The sequence below is a fragment of the Penicillium canariense genome (assembly GCF_028826845.1).
Source record: "Penicillium canariense strain IBT 26290 chromosome Unknown utg000001l_segment0_segment0, whole genome shotgun sequence".
Lineage (NCBI taxonomy): Eukaryota > Fungi > Ascomycota > Eurotiomycetes > Eurotiales > Aspergillaceae > Penicillium > Penicillium canariense.
The window spans coordinates 1,990,193-2,010,311 of NW_026622728.1; the positions used below are offsets into that span (position 1 = coordinate 1,990,193).

A 20,119-nucleotide genomic window follows, 5' to 3' on the forward strand; every position below is an offset into this window, starting at 1 on the left:
GGTAACAACTACCTACTATGATATTGGTAGATTCCCCTGTCGATCCCGACTTTGTTTCAGTGAGGGAGCTCAGTCTAGCATCCAATTTGGTGATAAAATACAGCATAGGGAGATGGAAGTAGCTAGATGGTCAGATCAGGTTGAGTGACCTCATTTGGTCATGGAAGCTTGTGTGCCGCCCAGCTAACAACATGGATGGCTAGCTAGGTGCAATATGGCTGAAGCGCGAGTTGGGAAAAAGTCTCGGGATGGTCCCCATGTCACAGGAAAATGCACGAGTCCTGCTGGTCCTCGATGGCCCTGAAGCGATGCCGATGTCGTACAAGCCAAACTGATTGTAGTAGTGCAAGTGCCTTAACTCACAGATCGTTAATCGGTCATCTTCCGTCATCAAAAAGTGGGCTTTGATGTAGTACCGGAGAACATTTGACGAGGTTGGCCAGCACTAAACAATCCTCGGACTTAATGGTGCGGTTTCGTGAGTAGTGTGCCATTCAATGGCGGTCATCTTTCGGCATCCGGAGGTTCATCATGGACAGCATGTTTCCAGCTGGGCCAGCAGTGCCAGCCTGGCCCTGAAGAGCCTCGAGTAGATTCTTTGCGAGGTTTATGTTGACATTTTCGTCCTCATCATCCACTTCAGGGTCAGCATTTGAGGACTCTGCTGTCTTGCCTTTGGGTGAAGTCACGCCAGAGGTCAATTTCTGCTGGTTTCGGTTCAGGTCAAGGACACCGGTTCCTTTGAGTTCAGCTTCCATCTGTCGAGATAACTCTTTGATCTGCTCCGTGTCGTCTTCTTCTTCAAGGTCGTTCAGCTCCTGGATTCGGTTACGCAGGGGTGTGGCAAGAGACGGGCCCTGGCCAGACCCAGATGGCATGCCCATCATTTCTTTCATCATCCGGGCGAATTCCTCTTCATCAAAAGAAGCATCTTTGTCTTCCCCATCACTGCTGAGCTCCTCATCCTCGTCGTCGTCCACATCCGAGTCTGATTCGAAGTCGTCGATAAAGTCTGCTCCTTCGAAGCCCGCCGAGTTGTCGTTCAAGAACTCTTCAAAACGGGCAACAATCCGCTGCAGATTTTCCTGTGCGCTTGCATCACCAAAATCGCCGCCAGTCTTCTCGTTGCCTTTACTCTTCCCTTTAAGTTCCCTGTCCAGATCTTCAAAGTTGATGTCCATCCATTTCTCGTCATCCTCTCGCTTATCCCAGGTTTTTTCAATTTCCTCGTCTGTGGGGAGCTTCTCATCCCCCGTCTCAATATCCTCTAGAAGAAGCTTCATTTCTCGGACGGAGGCTTTGTCTTGGTGGTGAGGATCATAGAGCAGCATCTCAAAGCCACAGGCTAGTTTCATTCCTGCTTCAGCGCGCGTGTATGCTGTTTGATCTTCCATGGGCGGCAACCTTGATGCCCAGCTGCTTGGAACAGGAAACTCTTGACTCTTCAACTGGGCGTATCCAACTCGAGTAAATCGAACGCTCACGGTGACCAAATCATCAGGTTTGAAGGTCAGGTCTGAAGCATCCTTTGTCCGAAGGGGCTGTAAGGCAATCGGATCTCGGATGTAAAATGCCTCCACCGCTGGGGATATGTATGCTGGCTTTTGATGTAGGAGGAAGGCGACCTTGCGGGGGATTGTCAGGATCGCGGAGTGAAGATTTTCGGTGATCTGTTTGGGGTAGTTGCGTAGCCGGTAGAATGCCTCCTCTTGAATTATTGTAGATTTCATGAAGCGATCTGGCTCCTCTTGAATGATCTTTCGTGCTTCGGTGAGGGTAAGTTTCTCAGTAACTTTTCTTCCTTTGTCTTGCTTTGGCTTGATGATCCGAAGTTCTCCTTGGTGGATCCAGACCTGATTGATATCGAGTCAATTAAGATGACTCTTGGTTCCATTAGGATGTATATCAAATAACTCACCCTGTTATCTGCAACTTCGGGCTCTAGCCAAGCGGGAAGAGTACCGGCGGCCTCGACGAGCAAGAATTCGCCATCACTATCCACAACCCTGACCCAAATATCCTTGTGCCGTTTCGTCAACTCGCGAAGTAGGTACACAATCACCCACTCATCCTCGATAGAGTCTCCGTAGTTGGTACGTCCGTGAAGTGAGGTGATGCCTACTTCCGCAATTAGCGCCGGCCGTGGGGAATTACAAAGAACAGGGTTCAATAGGACATTCAGTACCATTATCTTTGTTTATCTCCAGTCGAAAGCTTTCGCGCTGCCAGATATAGTCTTTGAGAAGCTCTTTGGTCAATTCGGCGGCAGTGCGTTGCACTTCCAGCAATCGGGCTCGAGTCTCGGCGGCTTCATCGATAACGGCGGGGGCGGGGGAGGGCAAATGATAAATGAAATACTCGACCGAGTCGTCAGGAAGCTCCGGCTTCGGGATCGGACGAAAGGTCGACTGAAACCACGCGATGTCTTCTTCGGTCGCCATTGTTCTGAGGTGCTTTCACTGCGCGGCAGCAAGCATGACCTCATGGCATTCCGCATAATCGAAAAAAAGCGGCAAAGACGCGACCCACCCGTGACTCGTGCGCTAGTCCCAATAGGGCTAGACATCAACAGTCTGCGACTCTCTCGTCGTCGCCGCTCGACACAACACGTCCAGATCAGCTGTTTCCCACCAATTTGTCCAATATTGACGGTGATGGTCGCGTGTTGAATGGTTCTAAGTACGCATTACGCGGTTCTGGCACAATGACATTTCCCTACATCGACACGCCACGCACCGAGATCGACGGGAACGCGACTTATCTTACCAATGGCTTTCGCAGCGTGGGCCGAACACACCTTTCAGCACTCGACTCGGTAGAAAACTCGTTCGCTACTCCATCCAAGGACAACGATGTGATCAAAGGATTTGGAGAGGGGCGAAAACGCGTTTCGGCCTCCAATTTGGGCACCCCGCGCGCCAATGCGGCGACGAAGTCTACGAGAAGCGCATTAAGACAACTCCCGTCGGCTGGAGCTGCTAGGGGCGAATTCACGCCGCTAATGCGGAGTGCGACGAAAAACAACCTCTTGAGAAATGCGTCCATGAATCGAGGGGCAGATGACCCGAAAACCCCGGCCTACCTGCGCGAAGGCAATCGAGGCGCCGCCCATACCCCCGGTTTACCACCCATGGACATGTCCGACATTTATGAGGAAGATGCGACAACAGATGATCCCACGCCTCTTCCACAAGCTGCGAGTAGCAGTGTCCAGAGTACACCACTTCCGTCTCTTTTGGGACGCGACGTGCGAGGGATTCTGGGCGACGGGCAAAATATGACCCTGAAGGAGCAGGAGCGAGTATGTCAACTGCTCTTTGGATGTGCTCTGAATGTGTACTAACCTCCACAGATCATTGACAGGCTTGACAAAGACAACTGGAATCTGAAGCTCAAGATCCACTACCTGGAGGAACAACTCGAGAAAGCAGGACCCGAATACAACAGCGCAGCTCTCAAGGAGAATACCGAGCTCAAAGTTCTGAGATTGACAATGCAACGCGACATTGTCCGGTACAAGAAGAGTCTGCTGCAAGCAGAACGCGATTTGGAGGAGTATCAACAACAACTCATGGAGTGGAGAGATAGAGCCCGGAGGAAACAAACCGATGAGGAAGTACAGCGTGAAATGGACCTGATGCGCGAGGAGGTCGAATCAAAAGATAACGAACTCAGAAAGATTCGCGAAGAATTGAGGTTGACCAAAGATGATCAATCTCAAGAAATCGAGAAGCTCCGAGATGATGTAGAAGATCTTGAGGCTGCGGTACGGGAGAGAGACCGTATTATCGAAGAACGCGACGAAGAACTGGAGGAACTTCGAGAGAATGGCAAAGAGAACGATGCGGGAGCAGAGCTTCAAGGCGAACTCGACCGTGCGAAGGAGCATATTCAAGAGCTGCAGGACCGTCTGGAGCAGGCCAAGTCAGAAGCCCAAGAAGCGGATGATGCCGCAAAGAAGGCCATCGATGAGAAGGGCCGTACTGAAGAAGACCTCCGGGAGCTTCAGGACGAGATGGCGGACAAGTCCTTTACAACAAGGGGACTCAGTCGACAACTGGAGGATAAAGTCGATAAGCTTGAGGAGGAAGTGCAAGATTTACGACAAGAGAACGACACCCTCAAAGCTGAAATCGAGAGCAAAACGGAGTCCGTGAGTCGTCTCGAGGAGCGTTATCAGACCGCTCAACAAGACCTCAGGAACAATAGCGGAAAATTGGGCGAAGACCTTGAATCAGCCAGACACGAACGGGACTTGGTCCAGGCTGAACTCCAAAAAATGTCCGCTCGACTGCAAGAGGCCCTCGATAATATTCAACGCAGGAATGAAGAGAAAGAGCTTCTTCAGACCCGGCACCACGCACTGACTGATGAGTCTGGCGGCTTGCAGAACGAGTTGACCCGAGCGCAGTCTAGGATACGCGAACTCCAGCAGGCGGTTGAAGAAGCCACAAATCGTGCTCAAGACAACCAGAACCTTCGCTGGCAACACAAGGCGGAGGTGGACCGTCTTCAGGATGAAATTGATGCTCTCCAGCGCGAAATCGAGGACAAGGAGGGTCACTTCGCCCTCGAGCAGGATAGGTGGGAAAGCACCAAGCGTTCCTTGCAGTCTCAAAAAGAGCGTGCCGAAGAACAAGCAGCAGGCCTCAAGCGAACAATCGAGAGACTTCAAGAGACAGAGCATACTCTTTCTGGGAAGGAGTTCAAGCTACAGGAAGCTATCGATAGCGAGAAGCAGCGCCATCTACAAGAAGAAGCGGTGCTGAGTCGCCAGATCAAAGAGCTTGGCGACGAGCTTTCTCAAAAGAGACACATTCTGGATGAGCAGCGTAACGACCTCCTTACGGTGAGGGAAGAGCTGCGCGTGTCTCGGCGCGAGGAGCAATCACTCAAGGAAAAAGTGCAGGCTCTGGAGGACGAGGTTGTTGTCTTGCAATCGAGTTTAGCGGAAGAGCAAGAATACGCCAAAGGTCGGATGCTGAAGGGCTCGTCTGACGTGGAATCCCAATTGCAGAAAGCAATTGCCGACAGACAAACCCTCCGTGACCAGCTTGCCAATGCTCATGTCGAGCTGCATGACTTGCGAACTTCGATAGGCGAGGTTGAAGCCGAACGCGACGAGCTCCAAGCGCAGCTTGGTCGTCCTCAAAATGCGGAAGACACCACCCGTTTTGACCGCGAAAAGCTCGAGCTTCGGCGGACCGCTGTTCGACAAGAGAATGAATTGCAGCGCTTGCGAGACGACAGGACCTCCTTGTTGGAAGCCAAAGCTACTCTTGAACAGCAGCTCGGATCTGAGATCGAGCGTGCCACGGCAGAAGAGGGCCGCCTTTCAGCTGAGATCGATCGTCTCCAGGACAAGCTCCATGCGGGCTCTGGCAACCGGGATCGTGAATTGACAACCGCCAGGACCAAGGTTCAGCGGCTTGAACGACGCATTCAAGAGCTAGAGCTCCTCCTGCAGCAACAACCCGCCATGGAAAATGAGCAGTCGGCTACCCATGGGGACCTGTCTCTGATTCGGCATAGTCTCGACGAGGCTCGCAGGCGTGAGAAAATTCTTCTGCAGCGCGAAGCCGAGCAGAAGGCTTCTACACGCACACTGAAGTCACGCGTCTCTGATCTGGAGAGAGATCTCCACGATGCTATGATGAACAAGTTCGATTCGCGCTCTCCACAGAACTCGCCTTCCAACAAGCTTCATGAGGAGTTGCGAAGTTTGCGAAAGCAACTTGCAGATGCCCACCGATCCCTCAAGGAGATCAAGGCCAAGAATCGTGATTTGGAACGTGCGGCGATGAAAGAGGAGGACCAAAAGGATCTCCACGAGCTTCTCAAGTCGTCAACTCTTGAAGCCGAGGCCTTGGCGCTCAAGGTCTCCGAACGAGACTCGCGATTGAACGAGCTCAAGAACCAGGTCCGTCGGATCCGTGAAGAGCGAGCGTTCTGCATTCGCAAAGCCGAGGCGGCAACTAAGGAGTTGGATGCACTTCAACAACGGTACGAGGAAGCCCTCAAGAAAGTGACCAACTCGAAGACTTCCAGCAAGGGTCAACATGAGAAGGAGATGCGCGGGCTAGGCAAAGAAATAATGTGGCTTCGTGCCCGTCTGCAGCGAGAGGAGAAGTTCCGTCGTGACTTGGCCTGGAGTAAGGGCCTGATGGAGCTTGGCGAACGAGTCCGCGTTGCATGGTTAGTAACGCATATCCTTTCCAATCTACGTATAATAGCCCTGTGACTAACCCAACTTAACCACCCACAGCAACGAAGCCGACCTCCGCATGATCACCGAGATGGGTGTTCAAGCCCGCGACCGCAATCCCATGCGAACTCCACGCCGCAAGTTCAAATCAGCCATTTCCCTTGTGTTGGCTACCGTCCGTATGCAGCGGATGGGCCAGGAATGGAGACTGACCAAAAAGCTCGGCGAGGGCTTGAAACGAGCCAAGAGCGAGATGCTGAAGCGTCGCGAAAGCTCGAACAAAGGTCTGTTTGGCCAGTAGCTTGCATATGTTATACGGTCACTGCTTTTACATGTTGTTTTCCGGGTCCGTTGTCTTTGTCTCATTTTCTAGCGTCTTCTATCCACCCTTCTGCCACGAGAGATTCCCCGACCTGTCTGTTTAGTATGAACATTTTTTTTTGTGTTTCCCCGAGTTAGTTCATTGCCCTTTGTTGGAGGCGTTTGGGAACTGGGTTTTGCGCAAGTGGAAACCTGTCATTGGTTGAGTTTGAGCATGGTCACTCCGGCGTGGACTGAATCATTCGAATGTTACGTAACGGAAATGAGAAATTGATTCGCAAGAAGCAATCGTCTATCTCAATGAACAGGTGTAGATCGAAAGGGCCTCCTTCGCGCAGCATGTTTACAACGATAATCAGGTTTGGGTGGTGGGAAACTGAGTTTACGTCGACAATATAGAGTGTGGAGTTAACATGTCAGCGCCACGGCTTGCCCTTCTTATGACGAAGCCCCGCCAAGATAAACACATGGATATTTGCTCAAACAACGCCTCGCCCTTGCCAAAAGATACTTGGATAGAGAAACCAAATCAGACCAGAACAGAACAAAACAAAACAAAACGCTTCTGAACACCAAATACTTCAGACACCCTCCGGGCCACGAGCAGCAATGGCGTTGACTCATGCAAAGACATAGAACCATGCAAAACGAATCACCGAGCCCAAGCCATGGTCTATTCCATGGCATGCCCTCGTTCCTCATAACCCAACAAGAATGCAGATCAAACGTGGGAGCTTTCATACTCATAGACATGGATAGTGGGGTCGGGTAGGAAACCAGCCCGGGTTATCGAGATGAGATGCGAGAAACATATTCGAGGGTAGACGTAGATCAGGCTCCTTCACTGCCAAACTCCTGGGTCCACTCTGAGTTCCTTTGAAGATCTTCCTGGCTGACAGTAGGCCTCGAATTCCGAACCGCCTTGATAAAGTCCTTCAGAACAAGTGGGGGTTCCAGGAGCTGCTCTGCTTCAATACTGAGCCAAGTCATTTCAGTTGCGCCGGCATCGCCTGGTGAGCAAGGGGTAAACTTCTCGGCACCATCAACGGTAACCTATGATGAAAGCTAGGGTGAGCTAGAACACTAAAAATTTCAGCGCAGAGAGAACTCACCTTCTTATAATGTGTCGCTGTTTGGATCTTGCGAATTGGCTGCATCAGTGCATCTTGCACGGCAATGCTGATATCGCTACCAGAGTAGCCATCACTCATCTCGGCCAGTGACCGGTAATCCGCCTGAGTCAATTGACATGGTGTCGAGCCCACGGCCAGCATGAACATCTTCATCCGTGCGTTGATATCAGGCAGACTGATGTGAACTCTTCGTTGGAATCGTCGCCTAATGGCAGCATCCAGCTGCCAGGGAATGTTGGTCGCGCCCAGAATCAAAACGCCCTTGGAATCCTTTCCCACACCGTCCATTTGAACGAGCAATTCCGTTTTGATACGTCGTGACGCCTCGGATTCGCCTTCTCCACGCGGCCCACACAGAGCATCAACTTCATCAATGAAAATGATCGCCGGCTTGTTCTCACGGGCCATGTTGAAGAGTTGCTTCACCAGTCTATGAGGGACCGTTAGCTGCATGCTTACTGACGGGTAACTCAGGGCGGGTTTCACCTTTCACTCTCACCCATCCACTTAGACACCAGGTCACTACTGCTGACGCTAAAAAAGGTGCTGTTCGCCTCGGTTGCAACGGCCTTGGCAAGATAGGACTTTCCAGTACCGGGAGGACCGTAGAGCAGAATGCCCTTCCAAGGTTGCCGCTTGCCAGTAAACAGGTGCGGAAACTTGATGGGAAGAATGACCGCCTCTTTCAGAGCTTCCTTTGCACCCTCCAAACCAGCAACATCCTCCCACTTGACATTCGGCTTGTCAGACAGGATAGCTCCCTGAAGAGCCGACCGGAGCTTTTTGGCTTCCGCATCTTCGCCGTTGTCTTCGTCTTGGCTTCTGTTTTCAGTACGTAGTCAGCGCAGAAAATTTGGATAGAGCACTTTTGCTGGTGCCACGAATAGACAGTGTCTTATCCATAGAGCCACCAAACGCAGGCCTTAAGGGGGGTGAGGAGCAAATCATACCCTCCTTTCCCACTTCCTTGCGCGACCTTTCCATTCGCGCCCACCGCGCTGGGTTTCTTTTTATCTGCTGAAGCCAAGTGGTTCTTCAGCTTCTCTGCGCGGTCCATGTACTCGCCAGTTTTGGCACGAATCATCTCCTTGGACCGGGGGTTTTTCTCCCATTTGAGCGCCAGCATGAACAACTCCAACGCGGAGTAGTAGAGCTGATAAGCCTTCTCGTATTCGCCCTCGTTGTCATTCTCGATCGCCTTCTTGACGGTGTCAATCGCGCGCCCCAAAAAGTCCGTGTTACTCATGCTGGCCGTAGTTGTTCTGCCTGGTTCGTCCCGTCTCGGTGGAGTGGCAAGTGAACTGCGGAGTGGTGAAGCGGGGAGAGGAGGGCGGATGCTGGGGTCTTGAGGGTTCTAGGCAGCGGCTCAAACGAAAGGAAGCAGCTAATCGGAGGCAAATGGCAGGTCGGAGGGTAGAGAAACGAGGAAAGCGGCGGTCTTTGCAGAGGGGGGTGTGGATGATGGAATTGGAGGGGGAAGGGGAGAAGGTCGGTGTTGACGGGCGGGCAGCAGGCGATCGGTTTTCCCTCCTCCCACCTCCCCGCCAACCTACACCATGGACGCCCAGAAACAGCTTCAGGCACTTTCGGATGAGTTCCAGCAGCTCCAGACTGGTATGCCCCCTCTACAAAGCATTTTCTCTCGTGCATGACGATAACTAATTGTTCCGGCCCTCCCAGAGCTTGAGAGTCTGATCGATGCACGCCAAAAGCTGGAGTCGCAGCAGCAGGAGAACCAGGGCGTGCAAAGCGAATTTGCCCAGTTGGGTGACGATTCCAACATCTACAAGCTTGTCGGACCTGTGCTGTTGAAGCAAGAGAAGACGGAAGCAGTCATGGCTGTCAGCGGTCGATTGGAGTTCATTGAGAAGGAGATGTGGGTGTCTCGGTCATGGTCCACAGCTTACCTTTGCTGACTCGCCTTAATAGCAAGCGCATTGAGAAGGAAATTGAGGACAAGCAGGAAACCAGTGAGAAAAAGCGCACAGAGGTATCAAGAATCCCCTCGCGCTCCCCCACCATTAGTATATGCTAATTCTCCTACGCCTAGATCGTGCAATTCCAAAGTCAGGTCCAGCAACAAGCGGCGCAGGCCTCCGCCTAAGCTTGAATGTTCACCAGATGGAATGAAGGAAGGGTTCTTCAGTTTGGGATCAACAAACGGATCATATCGGCTGCATGCGATGGATGAGCCGCCAATTCGTTTTGTTGCGCACGAATATGGCTCACGTGGTCCTGATACTTTTTTATGAGAATACCGGCGCATACCAAGGGAATGTACAGGGGGTGGGCATTGATATGGAGGGGAAACACCGACATCTGCTGAAGTGTATGATCTACATGTGGACGAGCCCCTTCACGGTGGATGATAACGATAGGCTGAATTTGCCAGAGATATACCCGTTGAAGTTTTAACGAACAAAAATACCAGGTGGTCACAGAGTAAACCAGCCTAAAAGAATCCGGTGCCTAGGATCAATTTTTTGAGTGCTGGCTAACCCCGAAACGCGGCGCCTCTATTCTCTGCCACACCAAGATATCGACATTCCAAGTATCCATTTATTGATTCATTTTCGTAATCAAAATCTCTTATGTAAAAGAAGAGGAGAAGATCTATCTATGACTTAATGAGCAGGCTCTTGCCGGTCATCTCGGCGGGCTGCTCGATGCCCATGGCAGCGAGGATGGTGGGCGCGACATCGCCCAGGACACCACCCTTCTTAGCCAGGCTCCAGCCCTCGGGAGCGTTGGCCATAACGAAGGGAACAAAGTTGGTGGTGTGAGAGGTCTTCGGGGTACCCTTCTCGTTGAGCATCTCCTCGGCGTTACTGTAAGGATTCATTAGCAATGGGGACCTAGACTGGACCGAGGGTCCCGTATCAAGCAATCTCACCCGTGATCGGCAGTAATCATGAGAATGTAGTTGTTCGCCTTGCAAGCCTCGTAAATCTCACCGATAGCCTTGTCGGTGGCAGTAACACCCTCGATGGCAGCCTCGTACACACCAGTGTGGCCAACCATGTCGGGTGGGGCGAAGTTGTTCATGACGAAGTCGAACTTCTTCTCGGCAATACGCTCCGACATCTTGGTGCCGACGGCCGCAGCGCTCATCTTGGGGTCGAGATCGTAGGTAGCAACCTTGGGCGAGGGGATCATATCACGAACCTCGCCGGGGAATTGTTTCTCGATGCCGCCGTTGAAGAAGAAAGTAACGTGGGCGTACTTCTCAGTCTCAGCAACGTGGCACTGCTGGAGACTCTTCTTGGCGAGCCATTCCGCAAGGACGTTGCCCATGTGCTGAGGAGGGAAAGCGACGGGGAAGGTGTAGTCGGTCTTGTACTGGGTCATGGTGGTGAGGGAGATGTTCTTGGGGTAAGGGAAGTCTGGAAGAGGAGAGCGGTCGTAGTCACCCAGAAGCTGGGTAATCTCGCGAACACGGTCCGAACGGTAGTTGAAGAAGAAGAGGGTATCATTATCTGTTGCCAAGTTAGCGTCAGCATCGAGATGGGTGCTTTCTTTTTGAATCAAAAAACGCACCCTGCACACGTCGCTCCTTGCCGCCGACGATGATCGGCTGGAAGAATTCGTCGGTCTCGTTCTTCTCGTAGCGCTCCTTGATGGTCTGGAGCGGGTCCGAGCTGTCCTCGCCCTCGCCAGTGACCATACCCTTCAGGCCAACCTGGACACGCTCCCAGCGCTTGTCACGGTCCATGATGTAGTAGCGGCCGACAACGGTGGCAATCTCACCAACGCCGAGCTCCTTGGTCTTGTTCAGGAGCTGCTCCATATAAATTCCAGCACTCTTGGGGTCGGTGTCGCGGCCGTCACCGTAGAAGTGGATGAAGACCTGGGGGATCTGCATCTCCTTGGCGACCTCGAGCAGGCCGAACAGGTGGGTGATGTTGGAGTGAACACCACCGTCAGAGACGAGACCGCAAAGGTGCAGACGGCCATTGCCCTCCTTGGCACGGGTGAAGGCCTTAACAATGTTGTCCACCTTCTTCAGCTCGCCATTCTTGAGGGTCTGGTCGATGCGAACGCTGTCCTGCCAGACAACACGGCCGGCGCCAATATTCAAGTGGCCAACCTCACTGTTGCCCATGAGGCCCTCGGGCAGGCCGACAGCCAGCGACGATGCATCGAGCTCAGTGAAGCCCTGGGCAGTCTTCGAGTTGGCTTCGGCGAAACCGGACATGTACGGGGTCTCGGCAGCAGCAATGGCATCGCCCTGGGGCGGCGACTGGGGGCCAGCAATACCCCAGCCATCGATGACAACTGCAAGGTCGCATTAGTCCGGGGTGAATCTGGGGACATCGGGGGCAAGCGGATCATACTCAAAGCGACTTTGTGGTCGACCGCAGCCATGGTGGGGGTTGTATGTGTCGTAATCACAGCTGAAACACAGATCAATGGCTGAATCCAAAAAGGATAGTGATTCGAATCGGGGTCTGTTGCTTACATACAAAACAATAATGCGAGGAAAGAAAGAGTGGACAAGAGAGAAGTCCAAGAGGGCGAAATTAGCTGGCCGGTGAAGGAGGGGCATTCCCGGTGACGCTTTTGGTTCTCTGGCCCCGACGTCACCCTGCGTTCCGACTCTTCCCTAAACGCTTATCCTAGCCGGCTTCTAATCGTTCATTCACCCATCTTCCCTCGGGACCCAATCTGCTTGGATCTGCAATGGCTTCCAGATCCCCGACAGCAGCCACGCCGCTGCCCAAATCCTCGGCCGTGCCCGAGAGTCCGTTGAAAGACGCGCCCGAGTCACCGGAAACAGTCCCCTTCCCTCCACCCCAGACCTTTGAGATCATCCCACCATTGCACGGTATTCTTCTTCGCTTGCTCTCCCCCAAACCTACGTCGAGTGGACAGAACGGCGCACCTGGAAATACTACAGTAGCTCCAGAGCACTCGGTGGACGCGCAGGCACAACACCAGCAGGCGTCTTCAAGCATCCCCGGAGGCAATACCACCAACACTCAAGCTGCACAAGCTATACCGGAGGTCCCAGCCCACGATTCAAATGGCCTGCCACCGCTCGACGTCAAAGATCTCCCCACCGCGACCAGCTCAGTCAAGATTCGGATACAGAAAGCGCGTGCTGTGGTGGAGGGGCTCCCAGATACACACCGGTCCATTGAGGAGCAGCAGAAAGAAATTTCGGAGCTTGAGGACCGTGTGGCTCGCTTGCGCTCCGTTCTTTCAGACTTTGGAAGCCGTGCAAGGAAGCCTCAGGAGGGCCGCGTTGAGGTGACAGCTCCCTGAAGCTTTGGAAAGAAACACCGAACGGGCCTAAACACATATCCGGCATGCTAGGTGCAGATGTTCTCTTTTGTCTCTTTTGTCGTTGGCGTTCAGGAAAGGAATACCCAATATAAATTTTAGCACTCATCTTTACAATAGATCCATTTTTTCAACGGTGTCTTTTGCAGCAAGCACAATCGTGCTTCGGAACCACAAGAAAAAGAATCGGGGCCACAATATAAACAGGGACGTAAAAAGAGCCATCTAGCAACCATTACGAGATGAAATAAGTGCATTTGCTTGCTTGTCCAGGACCCTCAAACTCAATCCGGCGAAAAGTCTCCGATATCGTCAACATCTCGTGGCCTGAGGCACCAAGGCGGTCCCGCCCCCTCCCCCCACCAACCTTTTTTTTCTTCCCTCGCCATCCTAACAATCCTTTATATCCTCCCATATTCTTCCTTTCTTCCCAATTATTTCTCCCCAGGAGATCCACATCTATCACAATGTCGTCCTACGCTCTGTCTGAGGCCCACAAGGAGGTGAGTGCTCCATCTAGCTCCCTTTAAAATCAAGATCACATCGTTGACTCATCCCGCAAAACAGCAAATGCACAGCTCCCTCAAGGAGTCTGACCCCGAGGTCGCCCAGATTATGGTATGTAACGGTCTACTTGTCTTGATGAATCTGATCAATCCCGTTTGGAAAGCAGCTGGACTGGACTTTACTGACCCCTGCCTTCTTATGTTGCAGGCGAACGAGATTCAGCGTCAGCGTGAGTCGGTCGTCCTGATTGCCTCGGAGAACTTCACCTCGCGTGCTGTCTTTGATGCTCTTGGCTCGCCTATGTGCAACAAGTACTCTGAGGGTTACCCCGGTGCCCGCTACTACGGTGGCAACCAGCACATCGATGCCATTGAGATTACCTGCCAGCAGCGTGCTCTCAAGGCTTTCAACCTGGACCCTGCCAAGTGGGGTGTCAACGTGCAATGCCTTAGCGGCAGCCCTGCCAACCTGCAGGTCTACCAGGCTCTCATGCGTCCCCATGACCGTCTGATGGGTCTTGATCTCCCCCACGGCGGCCACTTGTCCCACGGCTACCAGACCCCCGCCAAGAAGTGAGTCACGCCCGGTGACAGTCGTTCCATAAAGGTCATAATTCTAATCATACTGTTAGGATCTCCGCTGTCTCTACCTACTTCGAGACTTTCCCCTACCGTGTCAACCTGGAGACCGGTATCATCGACTATGACACCCTCGAGGCCAACGCCGAGATGTACCGCCCTAAGATCCTGGTCGCCGGTACCTCCGCCTACTGCCGTCTGATTGATTACAAGCGCATGCGCCAGATCGCTGACAAGGTCGGTGCCTACCTGGTTGTCGACATGGCTCACATCTCGGGTCTCATTGCCGCTGGTGTTATCCCCTCGCCCTTCGAGTACGCCGATGTTGTGACCACCACCACCCACAAGTCTCTCCGTGGCCCCCGTGGTGCCATGATCTTCTTCCGCAAGGGCGTCCGCAGCACCGACAAGACCGGAAAGGAGATTCTGTACGACCTTGAGAATCCCATCAACTTCTCTGTCTTCCCCGGCCACCAGGGTGGCCCCCACAACCACACCATCACCGCCCTGGCTGTTGCCCTTAAGCAGGCTGCTACTCCCGAGTTCAAGCAGTACCAGGAGCTGGTCATCAAGAACGCCAAGGCTCTTGAGAACGAGTTCAAGGCCCTTGGCTACAAGCTCGTTTCTGACGGCACTGACAGCCACATGGTTCTTGTGGACCTGCGCCCCAAGAGCCTGGACGGTGCCCGTGTCGAGGCTGTTCTGGAGCAGATCAACATTGCTTGCAACAAGAACTCTATCCCCGGTGACAAGTCTGCCTTGACCCCTTGCGGTATCCGTATTGGTGCCCCCGCTATGACCTCCCGTGGCATGGGTGAGGATGACTTCAAGCGCATCGCTGGCTATATTGACCAGTCCATCAACCTGTGCAAGAAGGTCCAGAGCGAGCTGCCCAAGGAGGCTAACAAGCTCAAGGACTTCAAGGCCAAGGTTGCCTCCGAGAGCGTCCCTGAAATCCTGGCTCTCCGCAAGGAGATTTCTGGTTGGGCCAGCACTTTCCCCCTGCCCGTTTAAGTTAGTCGTTTGACTACGCGGAAGGGAGTGGTAAAAGTCCGGATATGAAAGTTACAAAGAGAGATCCCTAATCAACTTGGGATCTCGCGAGTTCAACATCATCTACGAAGGGTCGGGAGATGTGAATACCGCACGGTGCGTTACATGGGGTTTTTATATACAGGTCTGCTTTTTCAACCTTAGGGACATCTGGGATTCGGTAATATCCGTTTGTGTTTTTTTTTATTACGAGCATGCGAAACGAGCAACTTTTTCAACCTCTCCGCTTCTTCAACAGCGGGAGGGCATGGTTTTCAAGAGAGACAAAAAGTTCAACATGAATTTGGCGTGTAGGCCTTTGATTTTGCTGTGTACCATTGTACATCACCATCAATCAATCAATCAATCAATCAATAGTCTTATTCCCGATCGAGCTTCTTTAGTATACAGGTGCTATGTGGGGATCTGCGTCTTCCGGTGACCAGCCCAGTTCCCTGAAAACAGGATCTAGAAATGCGCACTATTCTTCAGCTTATTCACGCGCTAAGAACATTGAGGCTGCAGATTATTCCAAATATCCTTCCTATCGAAGCCACCCGTCTAACCATTGTGTCAACGATATAGCAAATAGGCACGTATTGTCTTTATCTCCGAGTCTCGCATCGACCTTGAAAGTCCACATACCGCTCTTCAAAAACATTGTAGGAATATGGAAATCTAGTAATATATCGCTGCGGCCGCTACTAGGTATGTAGTCAACCTGAGTTCCACGGGCATCGCGAATAATGAGGTGGGCTAAATCGTTGAATGGCGTAGTCTTAAACGGCATTATAACGGACTCTGCGTCCTCGTAGCTACCATTGGGGTAGACTGCAGAGCTACTCACAGAGAGGGTCGCATCGACGAGGCCCTCATCAAGAAGTGCTAGCTCCTTCTTTTTAGATTCAGGGAGATAGCCGTGTAGGTAGACGAAGAAGACACGGTCGCTTCAGGATGTCAAAATGTCATCATTAAGCTGCATATCAAGGAAGGGATCTTACGCGACGATAGGCGTCGGGGCAATCTCGAGGAACTCGACGTACAATAGCTGGTCTTCTTTTGGCACGGTGTCGTATATAGCATCGTTGTGCCCGGGGACCTTGTCTTGTTTGACCATAACTTCCACGCCGAGGAGAGATTGTTGCTGCGCAGGGTTGGTGTTTCTAAGAACGGCTAGTGTGGCGGCGCAAAGAGACTAGAAGTGCGGGAAAGTCGATTTATCATCTGGCGGCATCAAACCATAGCGCCTAGACTTATATTAAATTTGAACTAGGTCTCGAGATCCTAGCACCTCTGGTTGTCTAGATATCGCAATAAATCCATTTCGCCAAGAGATAGTTGTTTTGTACACCATCAACCTACTCTTGTAATCGAAAAACAACCATGCACGGTTGGACTCACTATCTTTTCCCTCCACTGTACCCATAAGGTACTTTTTTCTTCTCTTTCCCCTCGCAAGTATCGTTCTTTCCCAAGGTACGTGTAGGATACCTGATCGGTAGTTCTGTGGATCGGCCGATAGTAAGGTCCCCATCACGTGTGCCTTATCGAGGGCCCCCCTCCTCAACGTCTCCGTCTTCTCTCCGTTTGGCTTCTCTGCAGCGTTCGTTTCCCTGGCTTCCTTTGATTCCCTCTGTGCTGCTGTTCTCTGCTCCTCCATCCAGATCACCTCGGTTCTGCCTCGAGTCTGTTCCAAAATCCGGGCAGCTTCCAGCCACCCAGCCCCACCTTCACGATAAGCCGTTTCTATCTTATCGTTGCGCCGGGCCCTTGTGGAGGTCATCGTCACCAGACTCGTGGACGTTCCAGGGATCTGAATAGGTGCAGCAGTGCAGACATCCTCTCGACTCCCCCAGTCTTGCGGGGAACACACTCGCCACGGGCTAAGGTCGTACAGACATGGCAAATACCGCCCAGTGCTACTATTGTTTCGAAAGTCTTTCCGCCTCGTTTGAGGACCGCGAGCCCCCATCTCTGGCTGCCGTAGAAGTCCTCTGGGAACAGTACGAGCAATCTAAGAAGCTCTCGAGCCTCCGAGGTCACAACGTGGACGGCTCGGCCTTCGACAGAGAGGATGACGATGAAGTTGATGTTGAGCCAGTCTCATTCCAGTCTGTAAATGAGCATGAGGCCGACCGTGACACCAAACAGTCGCCCCAGACAAGTAGTCGGCCTCAGGGTCTGAAACTACCTAACGTGAGCCGGCTGCAAAGTCAGGTATCGTCGGATTCGTCCAGTGCAGCTACAACGCCCTCTGCTACATCCAACACTTCATCGAACTCGCTTTTGTCCAGTTCTACCGCAATGACAACTCCGAGCACCCAGTCAGAAGGAGTGGGCTCAAGAATCACATCCACCAAGCAGCGGTATCCGCTCTTCGTGACTTGGAACACAGTTTCTCGCAATGGGCACAAGACTTTGCGCGGGTGCATAGGCACATTCGAGGCACAAGACCTCGCAGCGGGGCTAAAGTCTTACGCTTTGACCTCGTACGTGGTCCTCTCCTCTTCCCTTCTGCGATGGCACCCCGCCAACCCGCGATAGCTTTTCAATCACGAGTGAAGACTAATCCATGTTTTGGGGTGTAGGGCTTTTGACGACACCCGCTTTTCTCCAATCCCCCAGTCTCTCCTCCCTTCCCTCTCATGCTCCTTGACTCTTCTAGGATCATTTGAACCGTGCACTAACGCCATGGACTGGGTTCTCGGCACTCACGGCCTGCGCATTTCCTTCATCCACCGCGGCCGCCGGTACGGTGCCACGTACCTGCCCGATGTCGCCGTGGAGCAAGGATGGGACAAAGAGGAGACTGTGGAGAGCCTGATGCGCAAGGCAGGCTGGGACGGCGGCGCGGGCAGCGTCGCTCGGCGACTGCTGCGGACAGGCGGAAACTCAGGCGCCTCAAAGCCCTGGGATCAGGTCTCTGATTTCCGCACGGTTCGGTACCAGGGTCTCAAGGCGAGCGCAAGCTATGAGGAGTGGCAGGAGTGGCGGAACTGGGTGCTCTCGCTCGATGATGGGCCGGAGATCCTGGGCTCAGCCTGAGGCCTAGACCTGCAAGTTTTTGCTACCTACATCTCTGTGTTCCCAGAAACGCGGACTTATGACTGTAATGAACCTCGTTGTTTTTGTCCTTACTAGGTTGGGATTAATAGGGGGCTATCCTCGGGAAATACATTAATGGTGCCTTATAACGGGCTGGTCTCTGTTAGACTTATACAGCAAATTATACATCGAGAATCAAGACTTCCGCCGGGAGTCCTCACTTAAGAATTGACTCATCAGTCATTGCATTGGGGTGATAATATGTCAAAAGCCCTCGATAAACAATGCTGTAAACAATTGTGAAGAGGATGGATGGACTGTCCAAAGCAGGCTAACATATAGAAAAGAAGACGCTCACGCAAAATGTCGCCTCTCTCTCTCTTTCTCTCTCTTTCTCTCTCATTTCCCATGACCACGGCTCCATAACCCAGCCACCATGTCCTTCACCCTCCGCTCCTGCTCCCGGATCTGCTCCTCAGTCTGCCCACGGGCATTTCCCCGGCTATCAATCTGCATGGGGCTACCACCCCTATTGCTCGGATTCGGCGTACCGTGACGACTTTCGTCAACAACCTCATTGCCATTCACCCGCTCTGGCTTGGGATCAATACTCATTACCCCATCCATCATGAACCCGCCACCCTCGCGCAGCTTGTTAATAGCGCGCACGGTATCGATCGCGCGGTGCAGGGTGCGCCGCGCGTTGAAGTTTTTCTTGACCGTCGGAAGCAGGTCCTCCCCTGAGCCCATCTTGGCCGGGTCATAGGGCGGGTTGACCCAGATGTGCTGCAGGGCCTCATGGGCGATCATCCGCTTTTGTGGGTCGATTGTCAGACACCGGTTGATGAAGTTGCGGGCTTCATGGGAAACACCGCGCCAATACTCAAGAGGCGTGAAGGAGTAGTCCGCGGCCAGAATGGCCTGCATTTCCTCCAGGTTGGAGTCCCGGTCGAAGGGGGTATAGCCGCACAGGAGGAAGTAGGTGATCACGCCGATAGCCCAGATATCGCTAGCGACTTTGGTTAGTTTGAGAGACAAGCGCGTGGAAAACAGGGCCTGAAATTTACACTGGCTTGCCGTGGCCGCTCTTCTTGAAGATCTCCGGGGCCATGTAGCCCGGTGTACCGCATGTGGTCGTCAACACGTGGAACTGCTCCTCGTCCATGATCCGGGATAACCCAAAGTCGGCAATCAAAAGGTCCGCGTTATCCTCCGGGGTGCGGAACAGCAAGTTCTCGGGCTTCAAGTCGCGGTGCACAATGCCGTGATCATGGAGATAGGCCACGGCCGAGAGGACAGCGCGGATGAGGTCTGCCGCATCGGACTCGTAATAACTGCCCTTACGGCAGATCCGGTCGAACAGCTCTCCGCCAAGAGCAAGGTCCGTAACCAGATACACTAAATTCCATCGTGTCAGTAGGGCTGGTGGGATACAACCAGGATCGCTCTCCAGGCCTTGTGCCACGCACAGTTATTCATGGTCTCGAAGTAGTCCACCAGCGTGAGGATATTCTGGTGGCCCATGGACACTCGCTTCAGTACAGCGATCTCGTTTCGAACCTATCCAGTTCCCCGCAAGGGACCGTCAGCCTTGTGCGCTGTGCCACTGAAGAAATGGAGGTCGTCCCACCATGTGTTCGCGCCCCGCCATCAGGCGCTTGTTGATCACCTTCGCCGCATAGTATCGACCGGTGTCGATGTGTACGCACTCCTTGACGACCGAGTAAGAGCCCGCCCCGAGTGTTTTGCCCGTCTTGTAGCGGCACGGCTGGACCTGAGGTCTCTGGGGTTGCGCCATTGGAATGCGAGGTGGGAGGGTCTGTGGTGCGCGATCCGGACGGGGAGTGGAGGGGCGCGGACGGGACAACAAAGGGCGGTCCGATAGCAGTTGCGATCACGATGAGGGATAAATACGAGGCGAGGCGGTAGAGACGGCGGGGGAGTTAGTAGTATGGATCTGCGGAGTCGTGGAGAGTCAGCCTCATGTCGCGCGAGGTGCCACGGTTGGTGCGGCG

General features: G+C 53.0%; 10 protein-coding genes across 10 annotated transcripts; 5 read left to right on the forward strand and 5 right to left on the reverse strand.

Moving 5' to 3' along the window:
* Positions 1-494: 494 nt before the first annotated feature.
* Positions 495-2,441, reverse strand: N7482_000691 (putative regulatory factor Sgt1; the record flags this gene model as incomplete). Its single annotated transcript, XM_056682816.1, has 3 exons — positions 495-1,853; positions 1,919-2,118; positions 2,186-2,441. 3 exons carry the CDS (start codon positions 2,439-2,441, stop codon positions 495-497), a joined length of 1,815 nt encoding a protein of 604 aa, XP_056546422.1.
* Positions 2,442-2,704: 263 nt separating this feature from the next.
* N7482_000692 (putative spindle-pole body protein (Pcp1)) lies at positions 2,705-6,506 on the forward strand (the record flags this gene model as incomplete). The annotated part of the gene is made up of 3 exons (XM_056682817.1): positions 2,705-3,301; positions 3,353-6,195; positions 6,266-6,506. 3 exons carry the CDS (start codon positions 2,705-2,707, stop codon positions 6,504-6,506), a joined length of 3,681 nt encoding a protein of 1,226 aa, XP_056546423.1.
* An 851-nt stretch (positions 6,507-7,357) lies between these two features.
* On the reverse strand, positions 7,358-8,905 carry N7482_000693 (AAA family ATPase VPS4; the record flags this gene model as incomplete). Its single annotated transcript, XM_056682818.1, has 4 exons — positions 7,358-7,579; positions 7,639-8,089; positions 8,146-8,481; positions 8,610-8,905. The coding sequence occupies 4 exons, from the start codon at positions 8,903-8,905 to the stop codon at positions 7,358-7,360; spliced, it is 1,305 nt and encodes a 434-aa protein (XP_056546424.1).
* A 310-nt stretch (positions 8,906-9,215) lies between these two features.
* Positions 9,216-9,763, forward strand: N7482_000694 (tubulin-binding prefolding complex subunit YKE2; the record flags this gene model as incomplete). The annotated part of the gene is made up of 4 exons (XM_056682819.1): positions 9,216-9,273; positions 9,340-9,535; positions 9,589-9,649; positions 9,710-9,763. The coding sequence occupies 4 exons, from the start codon at positions 9,216-9,218 to the stop codon at positions 9,761-9,763; spliced, it is 369 nt and encodes a 122-aa protein (XP_056546425.1).
* A 513-nt stretch (positions 9,764-10,276) lies between these two features.
* N7482_000695 (phosphoglycerate mutase, 2,3-bisphosphoglycerate-independent) lies at positions 10,277-12,024 on the reverse strand (the record flags this gene model as incomplete). The annotated part of the gene is made up of 4 exons (XM_056682820.1): positions 10,277-10,487; positions 10,553-11,135; positions 11,197-11,934; positions 11,994-12,024. The coding sequence occupies 4 exons, from the start codon at positions 12,022-12,024 to the stop codon at positions 10,277-10,279; spliced, it is 1,563 nt and encodes a 520-aa protein (XP_056546426.1).
* A 315-nt stretch (positions 12,025-12,339) lies between these two features.
* On the forward strand, positions 12,340-12,924 carry N7482_000696 (mediator of RNA polymerase II transcription subunit 9; the record flags this gene model as incomplete). Its single annotated transcript, XM_056682821.1, has 1 exon — positions 12,340-12,924. One exon carries the CDS (start codon positions 12,340-12,342, stop codon positions 12,922-12,924), a length of 585 nt encoding a protein of 194 aa, XP_056546427.1.
* A 485-nt stretch (positions 12,925-13,409) lies between these two features.
* On the forward strand, positions 13,410-15,041 carry N7482_000697 (glycine hydroxymethyltransferase SHM2; the record flags this gene model as incomplete). The annotated part of the gene is made up of 3 exons (XM_056682822.1): positions 13,410-13,445; positions 13,510-14,021; positions 14,081-15,041. The coding sequence occupies 3 exons, from the start codon at positions 13,410-13,412 to the stop codon at positions 15,039-15,041; spliced, it is 1,509 nt and encodes a 502-aa protein (XP_056546428.1).
* Positions 15,042-15,603: 562 nt separating this feature from the next.
* N7482_000698 (uncharacterized protein) lies at positions 15,604-16,842 on the reverse strand (the record flags this gene model as incomplete). Its single annotated transcript, XM_056682823.1, has 4 exons — positions 15,604-15,620; positions 15,705-16,006; positions 16,061-16,254; positions 16,540-16,842. 4 exons carry the CDS (start codon positions 16,840-16,842, stop codon positions 15,604-15,606), a joined length of 816 nt encoding a protein of 271 aa, XP_056546429.1.
* A 116-nt stretch (positions 16,843-16,958) lies between these two features.
* Positions 16,959-18,104, forward strand: N7482_000699 (AMMECR1 domain-containing protein; the record flags this gene model as incomplete). Its single annotated transcript, XM_056682824.1, has 2 exons — positions 16,959-17,548; positions 17,648-18,104. 2 exons carry the CDS (start codon positions 16,959-16,961, stop codon positions 18,102-18,104), a joined length of 1,047 nt encoding a protein of 348 aa, XP_056546430.1.
* Positions 18,105-18,503: 399 nt separating this feature from the next.
* On the reverse strand, positions 18,504-19,902 carry N7482_000700 (serine/threonine-protein kinase; the record flags this gene model as incomplete). Its single annotated transcript, XM_056682825.1, has 4 exons — positions 18,504-19,113; positions 19,172-19,502; positions 19,574-19,664; positions 19,735-19,902. 4 exons carry the CDS (start codon positions 19,900-19,902, stop codon positions 18,504-18,506), a joined length of 1,200 nt encoding a protein of 399 aa, XP_056546431.1.
* Positions 19,903-20,119: the final 217 nt, after the last annotated feature.